Below are 14769 nucleotides of genomic sequence, written 5' to 3'. Positions count from 1 at the left end.
TATGGCGTTTTTTTCGGGCAAAAAAAGTCAAAATTTTTTTTGGCCTCAAAATGTCATAAAAAACATCATAGTATAGTAAGGCGTCAAAATCGGCCAAAAAAAGTCATACTTTAGTATGACCTCAAAATGTCATAAAAAACGTCATAGTATAGTAAGGCGTCAAAATCGGGCAAAAAAAGTCATACTTTAGTATGACCTCAAAATGTCATAAAAAACGTCATAGTATAGTATGGCGTTTTTTTCGGGCAAAAAAAGTCTAAATTTTTTTTGGCCTCAAAATGTCATAAAAAACATCATAGTATAGTAAGGCGTCAAAATCGGCCAAAAAAAGTCATACTTTAGTATGACCTCAAAATGTCATAAAAAACGTCATAGTATAGTATGGCGTTTTTATCGGGCAAAAAAAGTCAAAATTTTTTTTGGCCTCAAAATGTCATAAAAAACATCATAGTATAGTAAGGCTTCAAAATCAGCCAAAAAAAGTCATACTTTAGTATGACCTCAAAATGTCATAAAAAACGTCATAGTATAGTATGGCGTTTTTTTCGGGCAAAAAAAGTCAAAATTTTTTTTGGCCTCAAAATGTCATAAAAAACGTCATAGTATAGTAAGGCGTCAAAATCGGCCAAAAAAAGTCATACTTTAGTATGACCTCAAAATGTCATAAAAAACGTCATAGTATAGTATGGCATCAAAATCGGCCAAAAAAAGTCATACTTTAGTATGACCTCAAAATGTCATAAAAAACGTCATAGTATAGTATGGCGTTTTTTTCGGGCAAAAAAAGTCATTTTTTTTTTCGGCCTCAGAATGTCATAAAAAACGCCATAGTATAGTATGGCGTTTTTTTTCGGGCAAAAAAAGTCAAAATTTTTTTTAGCCTCAAAATGTCATAAAAAACATCATAGTATAGTAAGGCTTTAAAAACCGGCCAAAAAAAGTCATACTTTAGTATGACCTCAAAATGTCATAAAAAACGTCATAGTATAGTATGGCGTTTTTTTCGGGCAAAATAAGTCAAAATTTTTTTTGGCCTCAAAATGTCATAAAAAACGTCATAGTATAGTAAGGCGTCAAAATCGGCCAAAAAAAGTCATACTTTAGTATGACCTCAAAATGTCATAAAAAACGTCATAGTATAGTATGGCGTTTTTTTCGGGCAAAAAAAGTCAATTTTTTTTTCGGCCTCAAAATGTCATAAAAAACGTCATAGTATAGTATGGCATTTTTTTCGGGCAAAAAAAGTCAAAATTTTTTTTGTCCTCAAAATGTCATAAAAAACATCATAGTATAGTAAGGCGTCAAAATCGGCCAAAAAAAGTCATACTTTAGTATGACCTCAAAATGTCATAAAAAACGTCATAGTATAGTATGGCGTTTTTTTCGGGCAAAATAAGTCAAAATTTTTTTTGGCCTCAAAATGTCATAAAAAACGTCATAGTATAGTAAGGCGTCAAAATCGGCCAAAAAAAGTCATACTTTAGTATGACCTCAAAATGTCATAAAAAACGTCATAGTATAGTATGGCGTTTTTTTCGGGCAAAAAAAGTCAATTTTTTTTTCGGCCTCAAAATGTCATAAAAAACGTCATAGTATAGTATGGCGTTTTTTTCGGGCAAAAAAAGTCAAAATTTTTTTTGGCCTCAAAATGTCATAAAAAACATCATAGTATAGTAAGGCGTCAAAATCGGCCAAAAAAAGTCATACTTTAGTATGACCTCAAAATGTCATAAAAAACGTCATAGTATAGTAAGGCGTCAAAATCGGCCAAAAAAAGTCATACTTTAGTATGACCTCAAAATGTCATAAAAAACGTCATAGTATAGTATGGCGTTTTTTTCGGGCAAAAAAAGTCTAAATTTTTTTTGGCCTCAAAATGTCATAAAAAACATCATAGTATAGTAAGGCGTCAAAATCGGCCAAAAAAAGTCATACTTTAGTATGACCTCAAAATGTCATAAAAAACGTCATAGTATAGTAAGGCGTCAAAATCGGCCAAAAAAAGTCATACTTTAGTATGACCTCAAAATGTCATAAAAAACGTCATAGTATAGTATGGCGTTTTTTTCGGGCAAAAAAAGTCTAAATTTTTTTTGGCCTCAAAATGTCATAAAAAACATCATAGTATAGTAAGGCGTCAAAATCGGCCAAAAAAAGTCATACTTTAGTATGACCTCAAAATGTCATAAAAAACATCATAGTATAGTATGGCGTTTTTTTCGGGCAAAAAAAGTCAAAAAATTTTTTGGCCTCAAAATGTCATAAAAAACATCATAGTATAGTAAGGCGTCAAAATCGGCCAAAAAAAGTCATACTTTAGCATGACCTCAAAATGTCATAAAAAACGTCATAGTATAGTATGGCGTTTTTTTCGGGCAAAAAAAGTCAAAATTTTTTTGGGCCTCAAAATGTCATAAAAAACGTCATAGTATAGTAAGGCGTCAAAATCGGCCAAAAAAAGTCATACTTTAGTATGACCTCAAAATGTCATAAAAAACGTCATAGTATAGTATGGCATCAAAATCGGCCAAAAAAAGTCATACTTTAGTATGACCTCAAAATGTCATAAAAAACGTCATAGTATAGTATGGCGTTTTTTTCGGGCAAAAAAAGTCATTTTTTTTTTCGGCCTCAAAATGTCATAAAAAACGTCATAGTATAGTATGGCGTTTTTTTCGGGCAAAAAAAGTCAAAAAATTTTTTGGCCTCAAAATGTCATAAAAAACATCATAGTATAGTAAGGCGTCAAAATCGGCCAAAAAAAGTCATACTTTAGCATGACCTCAAAATGTCATAAAAAACGTCATAGTATAGTAAGGCATCAAAATCGGCCAAAAAAAGTCATACTTTAGCATGACCTCAAAATGTCATAAAAAACGTCATAGTATAGTATGGCATCAAAATCGGCCAAAAAAAGTCATACTTTAGTATGACCTCAAAATGTCATAAAAAACGTCATAGTATAGTATGGCGTTTTTTTCGGGCAAAAAAAGTCAAAATTTTTTTTGGCCTCAAAATGTCATAAAAAACGTCATAGTATAGTATGGCGTTTTTATCGGGCAAAAAAAGTCAAAATTTTTTTTGGCCTCAAAATGTCATAAAAAACATCATAGTATAGTAAGGCTTCAAAATCAGCCAAAAAAAGTCATACTTTAGTATGACCTCAAAATGTCATAAAAAACGTCATAGTATAGTATGGCGTTTTTTTCGGGCAAAAAAAGTCAAAATTTTTTTTGGCCTCAAAATGTCATAAAAAACGTCATAGTATAGTAAGGCGTCAAAATCGGCCAAAAAAAGTCATACTTTAGTATGACCTCAAAATGTCATAAAAAACGTCATAGTATAGTATGGCATCAAAATCGGCCAAAAAAAGTCATACTTTAGTATGACCTCAAAATGTCATAAAAAACGTCATAGTATAGTATGGCGTTTTTTTCGGGCAAAAAAAGTCATTTTTTTTTTCGGCCTCAAAATGTCATAAAAAACGTCATAGTATAGTATGGCGTTTTTTTCGGGCAAAAAAAGTCAAAATTTTTTTTAGCCTCAAAATGTCATAAAAAACATCATAGTATAGTATGGCGTTTTTTTCGGGCAAAAAAAGTCAAAAATTTTTTTGGCCTCAAAATGTCATAAAAAACATCATAGTATAGTAAGGCTTCAAAATCGGCCAAAAAAAGTCATACTTTAGTATGACCTCAAAATGTCATAAAAAACGTCATAGTATAGTATGGCGTTTTTTTCGGGCAAAAAAAGTCTAAATTTTTTTTGGCCTCAAAATGTCATAAAAAACATCATAGTATAGTAAGGCGTCAAAATCGGCCAAAAAAAGTCATACTTTAGTATGACCTCAAAATGTCATAAAAAACGTCATAGTATAGTATGGCGTTTTTATCGGGCAAAAAAAGTCAAAAATTTTTTTGGCCTCAAAATGTCATAAAAAACATCATAGTATAGTAAGGCTTCAAAATCAGCCAAAAAAAAGTCATACTTTAGTATGACCTCAAAATGTCATAAAAAACGTCATAGTATAGTATGGCGTTTTTTTCGGGCAAAAAAAGTCAAAATTTTTTTGGGCCTCAAAATGTCATAAAAAACGTCATAGTATAGTAAGGCGTCAAAATCGGCCAAAAAAAGTCATACTTTAGTATGACCTCAAAATGTCATAAAAAACGTCATAGTATAGTATGGCATCAAAATCGGCCAAAAAAAGTCATACTTTAGTATGACCTCAAAATGTCATAAAAAACGTCATAGTATAGTATGGCGTTTTTTTCGGGCAAAAAAAGTCATTTTTTTTTTCGGCCTCAAAATGTCATAAAAAACGTCATAGTATAGTATGGCGTTTTTTTCGGGCAAAAAAAGTCAAAAAATTTTTTGGCCTCAAAATGTCATAAAAAACATCATAGTATAGTAAGGCGTCAAAATCGGCCAAAAAAAGTCATACTTTAGCATGACCTCAAAATGTCATAAAAAACGTCATAGTATAGTAAGGCATCAAAATCGGCCAAAAAAAGTCATACTTTAGTATGACCTCAAAATGTCATAAAAAACGTCATAGTATAGTATGGCGTTTTTTTCGGGCAAAAAAAGTCATTTTTTTTTCGGCCTCAAAATGTCATAAAAAACGTCATAGTATAGTATGGCGTTTTTTTCGGGCAAAAAAAGTCAAAAAATTTTTTGGCCTCAAAATGTCATAAAAAACATCATAGTATAGTAAGGCGTCAAAATCGGCCAAAAAAAGTCATACTTTAGTATGACCTCAAAATGTCATAAAAAAAGTCATAGTATAGTATGGCGTTTTTTTCCGGCAAAAAAAGTCATTTTTTTTTTCGGCCTCAAAATGTCATAAAAATGTCATAGTATAGTATGGCGTTTTTTTCGGGCAAAAAAAGTCAAAATTTTTTTTGTCCTCAAAATGTCATAAAAAACGTCATAGTATAGTAAGGCGTCAAAATCGGCCAAAAAAAGTCATACTTTAGTATGACCTCAAAATGTCATAAAAAACGTCATAGTATAGTATGCTGTTTTTTTCGGGCAAAAAAAGTCATTTTTTTTTTCGGCCTCAAAATGTCATAAAAAACGTCATAGTATAGTATGGCGTTTTTTCGGGCAAAAAAAGTCAAAATTTTTTTGGCCTCAAAATGTCATAAAAAACGTCATAGTATAGTAAGGCGTCAAAATCGGCCAAAAAAAGTCATACTTTAGTATGACCTCAAAATGTCATAAAAAACGTCATAGTATAGTAAGGCTTCAAAATCGGCCAAAAAAAGTCATACTTTAGTATGACCTCAAAATGTCATAAAAAACGTCATAGTATAGTATGGCGTTTTTTTCGGGCAAAAAAAGTCAAAAATTTTTTTGGCCTCAAAATGTCATAAAAAACGTCATAGTATAGTAAGGCATCAAAATCGGCCAAAAAAAGTCATACTTTAGCATGACCTCAAAATGTCATAAAAAACGTCATAGTATAGTATGGCATCAAAATCGGCCAAAAAAAGTCATACTTTAGTATGACCTCAAAATGTCATAAAAAACGTCATAGTATAGTATGGCATCAAAATCGGCCAAAAAAAGTCATACTTTAGTATGACCTCAAAATGTCATAAAAAACGTCATAGTATAGTATGGCATCAAAATCGGCCAAAAAAAGTCATACTTTAGTATGACCTCAAAATGTCATAAAAAACGTCATAGTATAGTATGGCGTTTTTTTCGGGCAAAAAAAGTCAAAAATTTTTTTGGCCTCAAAATGTCATAAAAAACGTCATAGTATAGTAAGGCATCAAAATCGGCCAAAAAAAGTCATACTTTAGCATGACCTCAAAATGTCATAAAAAACGTCATAGTATAGTATGGCATCAAAATCGGCCAAAAAAAGTCATACTTTAGTATGACCTCAAAATGTCATAAAAAACGTCATAGTATAGTATGGCGTTTTTTTCGGGCAAAAAAAGTCAAAATTTTTTTTGGCCTCAAAATGTCATAAAAAACGTCATAGTATAGTAAGGCGTCAAAATCGGCCAAAAAAAGTCATACTTTAGTATGACCTCAAAATGTCATAAAAAACGTCATAGTATAGTAAGGCGTCAAAATCGGCCAAAAAAAGTCATACTTTAGTATGACCTCAAAATGTCATAAAAAACGTCATAGTATAGTAAGGCGTCAAAATCGGCCAAAAAAAGTCATACTTTAGTATGACCTCAAAATGTCATAAAAAACGTCATAGTATAGTATGGCGTTTTTTTCAGGCAAAAAAAGTCATTTTTTTTTTGGCCTCAAAATGTCATAAAAAACATCATAGTATAGTAAGGCTTCAAAATCGGCCAAAAAAAGTCATACTTTAGTATGACCTCAAAATGTCATAAAAAATGTCATAGTATAGTATGGCGTTTTTTTCGGGCAAAAAAAGTCATTTTTTTTTTCGGCCTCAGAATGTCATAAAAAACGCCATAGTATAGTATGGCGTTTTTTTCGGGCAAAAAAAGTCAAAATTTTTTTTAGCCTCAAAATGTCATAAAAAACATCATAGTATAGTAAGGCTTCAAAATCGGCCAAAAAAAGTCATACTTTAGTATGACCTCAAAATGTCATAAAAAACGTCATAGTATAGTAAGGCGTCAAAATCGGCCAAAAAAAGTCATACTTTAGTATGACCTCAAAATGTCATAAAAAACGTCATAGTATAGTATGGCGTTTTTTTCGGGCAAAAAAAGTCAAAAATTTTTTTGGCCTCAAAATGTCATAAAAAACGTCATAGTATAGTAAGGCGTCAAAATCGGCCAAAAAAAGTCATACTTTAGTATGACCTCAAAATGTCATAAAAAACGTCATAGTATAGTATGGCGTTTTTTTCGGGCAAAAAAAGTCAAAAAATTTTTTGGCCTCAAAATGTCATAAAAAACATCATAGTATAGTAAGGCGTCAAAATCGGCCAAAAAAAGTCATACTTTAGTATGACCTCAAAATGTCATAACAAACGTCATAGTATAGTATGGCGTTTTTTTTCCGGCAAAAAAAGTCATTTTTTTTTTCGGCCTCAAAATGTCATAAAAACGTCATAGTATAGTATGGCGTTTTTTTCGGGCAAAAAAAGTCAAAATTTTTTTTGGCCTCAAAATGTCATAAAAAACGTCATAGTATAGTAAGGCGTCAAAATCGGCCAAAAAAAGTCATACTTTAGTATGACCTCAAAATGTCATAAAAAACGTCATAGTATAGTATGCCGTTTTTTTCGGGCAAAAAAAGTCATTTTTTTTTTCGGCCTCAAAATGTCATAAAAAACGTCATAGTATAGTATGGCGTTTTTTTCGGGCAAAAAAAGTCAAAATTTTTTTTGGCCTCAAAATGTCATAAAAAACATCATAGTATAGTAAGGCGTCAAAATCGGCCAAAAAAAGTCATACTTTAGTATGACGTCAAAATGTCATAAAAAACGTCATAGTATAGTATGGCGTCAAAATCGGCCAAAAAAAGTCATACTTTAGTATGACCTCAAAATGTCATAAAAAACGTCATAGTATAGTAAAGCGTCAAAATCGGCCAAAAAAAGTCATACTTTAGTATGACCTCAAAATGTCATAAAAAACGTCATAGTATAGTATGCCGTTTTTTTCGGGCAAAAAAAGTCAAAATTTTTTTTGGCCTCAAAATGTCATAAAAAACATCATAGTATAGTAAGGCTTCAAAATCGGCTAAAAAAAGTCATACTTTAGTATGACCTCAAAATGTCATAAAAAACGTCATAGTATAGTAAGGCGTCAAAATCGGCCAAAAAAAGTCATACTTTAGTATGACCTCAAAATGTCATAAAAAACGTCATAGTATAGTAAGGCGTCAAAATCGGCCAAAAAAAGTCATACTTTAGTATGACCTCAAAATGTCATAAAAAAACGTCATAGTATAGTATGGCGTTTTTTTCGGGCAAAAAAAGTCAAAATTTTTTTTGGCCTCAAAATGTCATAAAAAACGCCATAGTATAGTAAGGCTTCAAAATCGGCCAAAAAAAGTCATACTTTAGTATGACCTCAAAATGTCATAAAAAACGTCATAGTATAGTATGGCGTTTTTTTCGGGCAAAAAAAGTCAAAAATTTTTTTGGCCTCAAAATGTCATAAAAAACATCATAGTATAGTAAGGCATCAAAATCGGCCAAAAAAAGTCATACTTTAGTATGACCTCAAAATGTCATAACAAACGTCATAGTATAGTATGGCGTTTTTTTCCGGCAAAAAAAGTCATTTTTTTTTTCGGCCTCAAAATGTCATAAAAACGTCATAGTATAGTATGGCGTTTTTTTCGGGCAAAAAAAGTCAAAATTTTTTTTGGCCTCAAAATGTCATAAAAAACGTCATAGTATAGTAAGGCGTCAAAATCGGCCAAAAAAAGTCATACTTTAGTATGACCTCAAAATGTCATAAAAAACGTCATAGTATAGTATGCCGTTTTTTTCGGGCAAAAAAAGTCATTTTTTTTTTCGGCCTCAAAATGTCATAAAAAACGTCATAGTATAGTATGGCGTTTTTTTCGGGCAAAAAAAGTCAAAATTTTTTTTGGCCTCAAAATGTCATAAAAAACATCATAGTATAGTAAGGCGTCAAAATCGGCCAAAAAAAGTCATACTTTAGTATGACCTCAAAATGTCATAAAAAACGTCATAGTATAGTATGGCGTCAAAATCGGCCAAAAAAAGTCATACTTTAGTATGACCTCAAAATGTCATAAAAAACGTCATAGTATAGTAAAGCGTCAAAATCGGCCAAAAAAAGTCATACTTTAGTATGACCTCAAAATGTCATAAAAAACGTCATAGTATAGTATGCCGTTTTTTTCGGGCAAAAAAAGTCAAAATTTTTTTCGGCCTCAAAATGTCATAAAAAACATCATAGTATAGTAAGGCTTCAAAATCGGCTAAAAAAAGTCATACTTTAGTATGACCTCAAAATGTCATAAAAAACGTCATAGTATAGTATGGCGTTTTTTTCGGGCAAAAAAAGTCAATTTTTTTTCGGCCTCAAAATGTCATAAAAAACATCATAGTATAGTAAGGCGTCAAAATCGGCCAAAAAAAGTCATACTTTAGTATGACCTCAAAATGTCATAAAAAACGTCATAGTATAGTAAGGCGTCAAAATCGGCCAAAAAAAGTCATACTTTAGTATGACCTCAAAATGTCATAAAAAACGTCATAGTATAGTATGGCGTTTTTTTCGGGCAAAAAAAGTCAATTTTTTTTTCGGCCTCAAAATGTCATAAAAAACGTCATAGTATAGTATGGCGTTTTTTTCGGGCAAAAAAAGTCATACTTTAGTATGACCTCAAAATGTCATAAAAAACGTCATAGTATAGCATGGCGTTTTTTTCGGGCAAAATAAGTTAAAATGTTTTTTGGCCTCAAAATGTCATAAAAAACATCATAGTATAGTAAGGCTTCAAAATCGGCCAAAAAAAGTCATACTTTAGTATGACCTCAAAATGTCATAAAAAACGTCATAGTATAGTATGACGTTTTTTTCGGGCAAAAAAAGTCAATTTTTTTCTTCGGCCTCAAAATGTCATAAAAAACATCATAGTATAGTAAGGCTTCAAAATCGGCCAAACAAAGTCATACTTTAGTATGACCTCAAACTGTCATAAAAAACGTCATAGTATAGTAAGGCGTCAAAATCGGCCAAAAAAAGTCATACTTTAGTATGACCTCAAAATATCGTAAAAAACGTCATAGTATAGTATGGCGTTTTTTTCGGGCAAGAAAAGTCAAAAATTTTTTTGGCCTCAAAATGTCATAAAAAACATCATAGTATAGTAAGGCGTCAAAATCGGCCAAAAAAAGTCATACTTTAGTATGACCTCAAACTGTCATAAAAAACATCATAGTATAGTAAGGCGTCAAAATCGGCCAAAAAAAGTCATACTTTAGTATGACCTCAAAATGTCATAAAAAACGTCATAGTATAGTAAAGCTTCAAAATCGGCCAAAAAAAGTCATAATTTAGTATGACCTCAAAATGTCATAAAAAAACGTCATAGTATAGTATGGCGTTTTTTTTTGGGCAAAAAAAGTCAAAATTTTTTTTGGCCTCAAAATGTCATAAAAAACATCATAGTATAGTAAGGCGTCAAAATCGGCCAAAAAAAGTCATACTTTAGTATGACCTCAAAATGTCATAAAAAACGTCATAGTATAGTAAGGCGTTTTTTTCGGGTAAAAAAAGTCAAAAATTTTTTTGGCCTCAAAATGTCATAAAAAACATCATAGTATAGTAAGGCTTCAAAATCGGCCAAAAAAAGTCATACTTTAGTATGACCTCAAAATGTCATAAAAAAACGTCATAGTATAGTATGGCGTTTTTTTCAGGCAAAAAAAGTTAAAATGTTTTTTGGCCTCAAAATGTCATAAAAAACATCATAGTATAGTAAGGCGTCAAAATCGGCCAAAAAAAGTCATAGTTTAGTATGACCTCAAACTGTCATAAAAAACGTCATAGTATAGTAAGGCGTCAAAATCGGCCAAAAAAAGTCATACTTTAGTATGACCTCAAAATGTCATAAAAAAACGTCATAGTATAGTAAGGCGTCAAAATCGGCCAAAAAAAGTCATACTTTAGTATGACCTCAAAATGTCATAAAAAAACGTCATAGTATAGTAAGGCGTTTTTTTCGGGCAAAAAAAGTCATACTTTAGTATGACCTCAAAATGTCATAAAAAACGTCATAGTATAGTATGGCGTTTTTTTCGGGCAAAAAAAGTTAAAATGTTTTTTGGCCTCAAAATGTCATAAAAAACATCATAGTATAGTAAGGCGTCAAAATCGGCCAAAAAAAGTCATACTTTAGTATGACCTCAAAATGTAATAAAAAACGTCATAGTATAGTATGGCATTTTTTTCGGGCATAAAAAGTCAATTTTTTTTTGGGCCTCAAAATGTCATAAAAAACATCATAGTATAGTAAGGTGTCAAAATCGGCCAAAAAAAGTCATACTTTAGTATGACCTCAAACTGTCATAAAAAACGTCATAATATAGTAAGGCGTCAAAATCGGCCAAAAAAAGTCATACTTTAGTATGACCTCAAAATGTCGTAAAAAACGTCATAGTATAGTATGGCGTTTTTTTCGGGCAAAAAAAGTCAAAATTTTTTTTGGCCTCAAAATGTCATAAAAAACGTCATAGTATAGTAAGGCGTCAAAATCGGCCAAAAAAAGTCATACTTTAGTATGACCTCAAAATGTCATAAAAAAACGTCATAGTATAGTAAGGCGTTTTTTTCGGGCAAAAAAAGTCATACTTTAGTATGACCTCAAAATGTCATAAAAAACGTCATAGTATAGTATGGCGTTTTTTTCGGGCAAAAAAAGTTAAAATGTTTTTTGGCCTCAAAATGTCATAAAAAACATCATAGTATAGTAAGGCGTCAAAATCGGCCAAAAAAAGTCATACTTTAGTATGACCTCAAAATGTCATAAAAAACGTCACAGTATAGTATGGCGTTTTTTTCGGGCAAAAAAAGTCATACTTTAGTATGACCTCAAAATGTCATAAAAAACGTCATAGTATAGTAAGGCGTCAAAATCGGCCTAAAAAAGTCATACTTTAGTATGACCTCAAAATGTCATAAAAAACGTCATAGTATAGTAAGGCGTCAAAATTGGCCAAAAAAGTCATATTTTTTTTGGTCCATGATTTTTTTTAATCCACTTACCACAAAGAGCTCTGACAACACACAGGCCGCAGTGTGTCCCTCACTCCCACAGGATGGCGCTCTATCCTCACCAGCAGCACCTTCACTGGCTCCACCCCATATACACCTACAACACTCACACACACACACACACACAAACATACTCAAAGTGTAAAATTAGTGCATGCATAAGTGTAGAAAGACTACAATGTGGCTCTTGTTCACCTGGTCTCAAATAGTCCTCTCACTCAGTTCCTCCCTCCTGCTGAAAAAACATATTGGTTTTGGATACTAATCATGTCAGTGGTTGAACTTGTAATATTTTGCTTCACTTCCAGCTGCAGCTGGAAACAAGGAGACATTAATGCATGCAGAAGTTTTATTCTACATCAAGCATCAACTATGACTCACACACCCCAGTGCCATCCATATAGTGACAAATACCCACAACTAAGACTGACAATACTTAACTAAATACAGCCTGTGTTTCCAACACTACCTGCTGATGGGCTTCCACACATATACAGTTGTGTCTGGATCACAACTGCATAATGTGCTTCCACATACTGATGCAACAGCCTAGAAATTGCAAACACACACTCCAAACCCTTCTGAGTTGGACCCCCAGTGCCCCACTGGGGGTCCAACTCAGAACTGATCTAAGCCCCATCTAAAGTGCATTAAAGACAAAAGCAGGTTATTATAACCATGTTACAATATGAAGTTTACCAAAAGTTCCCTACTTCAAACAGGCCACAGTGAATTTCTTTCAAAGGTGTGTGTCACGCAGGCAGCAGGTCTCCATTAAAATAAATAAATAAATAAATAAAATAAAATAAAATAAAATAAAAAGAAAACAATGATAACATCTGGTCTCTGGACACGAGAAAACGGTCCCTTTTCGTTTCTGCCTCTTCGTGATTTTGTATTTTGTAGAAAAAAAAATCTAAGTCATTTTTAAATTTCGAGGACTCCCTTCAGACCCACAAAAAAGTAAAATGTCTCGTAGTTCAATTTTGTTTTTTGTATTTTAAAACGAAAATCAAATAAGCACTCTTTTTTAAAAAACATTTAATATCAGCGTTTTTAGGAAAATTCAAATACCAAAAGATACACGGACCTTTGTACATGGCACCGTTTTGGGTCAGACATGAGCGTTGTGTATGCTCTTTCAAAAAAACAGAAAACAAAACTATTTTCAGTTATTTGTCCTCCACCGGCTTTTTCCTGAACTGACAGGGGAGGGCAGTATTTCGCCTCCCAGCATGCAGCCTGTCGGACCGGAAGGAAATTTTTCCCCGGGTCGCTGCAGAAACTGCAGCTGGATGTGGTTGGCCAACATAAAACTGGACGTAAAATGATTTCTGGTTTGCAAAGATACATCATAAGCTAACTGTTATCGGATATCTAAAGGAGACACCGCTCGGTAGGTTATCTAATAATGGTGTATAGTTTGAAGGTCTGTGAGCTGTAGCTCACATGCTAACGTTAGCTGCTCGGTTTCGTGTGTGAGTGTGTTGTTGAGTGTTTTCTGCTCCTGTCAGACTCGGAGGATGAAGGTAAAGATCCGACAGTGGAACGGAGTGGCCTCCTGGCTGTGGGTGGCCAATGATGAAAACTGTGGGATCTGCAGGATGCCCTTCAATGGCTGCTGCCCAGACTGTGAGTAACCGGAGCAACATTAGCATCTGTGGGTCTTGGATAAAGTAGTGAGTGTATTACAGCTGTATAGCAGTTAGCTGTTCGGTGGTAGGCGAAAGTCTTTGTCATTGTTAAACAGAAACAAATTCTCATCAACAGTATACAGAGGCAATTTCCTCAAGGTTCATAAACAGCAGCAATATCTGCAGAAGTCAGAACTGACATGAAGTTATGCATCCTGTCGTTATCCAGAGATAACGACGATATATAAATAATGACTGTGGCTGTAATCTTAAATACTTTATGTTCCGTATCTGCTGCAAAGTATGTTTCAGTCACTTGGTAGATCACAGTCACAATGTAAAATACAGTAAGCTACTGTAGTATTATAATGCTGAAAAGCACATAACATGAAACCATTTACATTATATAGCAAACATTTGACAGTAGTGAAACAGAACAGTGAGGTCAGGTGAAGAAAGCAGCACAGATTTTGTAATACAGCTGTTTAGGGAAATGTTAAAACAAAGAAGAATGATGGGCTGGATTCTGAGGACTGAACATGTGATTTATTATTTTGCATTGCTTTGTATGTGAGGTAAGAATTTAGCATTTTGGGTCTTTGCGTTAAGAGTTTTGTACATTGTGAAAATTCTTGTGAAAACCGAGTTAAATTGTAAAATACCAATAGATAGACATGATCTACAAACAGGTAATTTAATACATGATAAACAGTATTTTTTAAATTCAAGTTAATACTTTGAACAGTAATAGTAAAACTGTAATGATGCAGCATTGAAGACCTAATATTTATGTCCTAATTAACCATTTATATCAAGTTATTAGAGTTTAATTCTTTTCTCAGTAAAAAGTTTCTCTCTTAAAGTAAACTGAAACACATCCAGTCTTTAGTAAGAATTGTAATATTAAACTTGTTTTGCAGGCAAAGTGCCTGGAGACGACTGCCCACTGGTCTGGGGTCAGTGCTCCCATTGTTTCCACATGCATTGCATTTTGAAATGGCTGAACTCGCAGCAGGTCCAGCAGCAGTGCCCCATGTGCCGACAGGAGTGGAAGTTCAAAGAGTGAACCTGTGGAGGCAGTGCTGCTGCACACACCTGCAGAGACTCTCACAGAAGCCTGTTCATGTATTTCATTTTTGTATCTGCTGTAAATAATGTTTTTGTACTTCTCCATTTGACCAAATGCAAAAGACATTTGGAATGTATTCTGGTGATAGAGGTCGTATGTAGTTAAATAAAGAAAAACCTACATCACACGTAATGAATGCCCTTGCTTTGCACGATGCACGATGAGAGTGACTGTTGCATCAGTGTGGTTGACTGCCTGCTGACCCCGGAAGCTTCTGTGGCAGCAGTTTTGAAGCATATGACCTGATTTCAGTGTGCTACTGACTGATTCTGACTTTAATCCTTTTTGATGAGATTAA

At 33.0% G+C, this 14769-nt stretch overlaps 1 protein-coding gene across 1 annotated transcript; it reads left to right on the top strand.

Moving 5' to 3' along the window:
* Positions 1–12951: 12951 nt before the first annotated feature.
* anapc11 (APC11 anaphase promoting complex subunit 11 homolog (yeast)) lies at positions 12952–14598 on the top strand. Its single transcript, XM_041035707.1, has 3 exons — positions 12952–13104; positions 13223–13340; positions 14263–14598. Exons 2-3 carry the CDS (start codon positions 13232–13234, stop codon positions 14406–14408), a joined length of 255 nt encoding a protein of 84 aa, XP_040891641.1. The 5' UTR covers positions 12952–13104; positions 13223–13231; the 3' UTR covers positions 14409–14598.
* Positions 14599–14769: the final 171 nt, after the last annotated feature.

Source organism: Toxotes jaculatrix, chromosome 4 (genome assembly GCF_017976425.1).
Source record: "Toxotes jaculatrix isolate fToxJac2 chromosome 4, fToxJac2.pri, whole genome shotgun sequence".
NCBI classification, from domain to species: Eukaryota; Metazoa; Chordata; class Actinopteri; family Toxotidae; genus Toxotes; species Toxotes jaculatrix.
The sequence above is the reverse complement of the archived record's forward strand: the minus strand, read 5'-3'. Positions and strand labels throughout refer to the sequence as shown.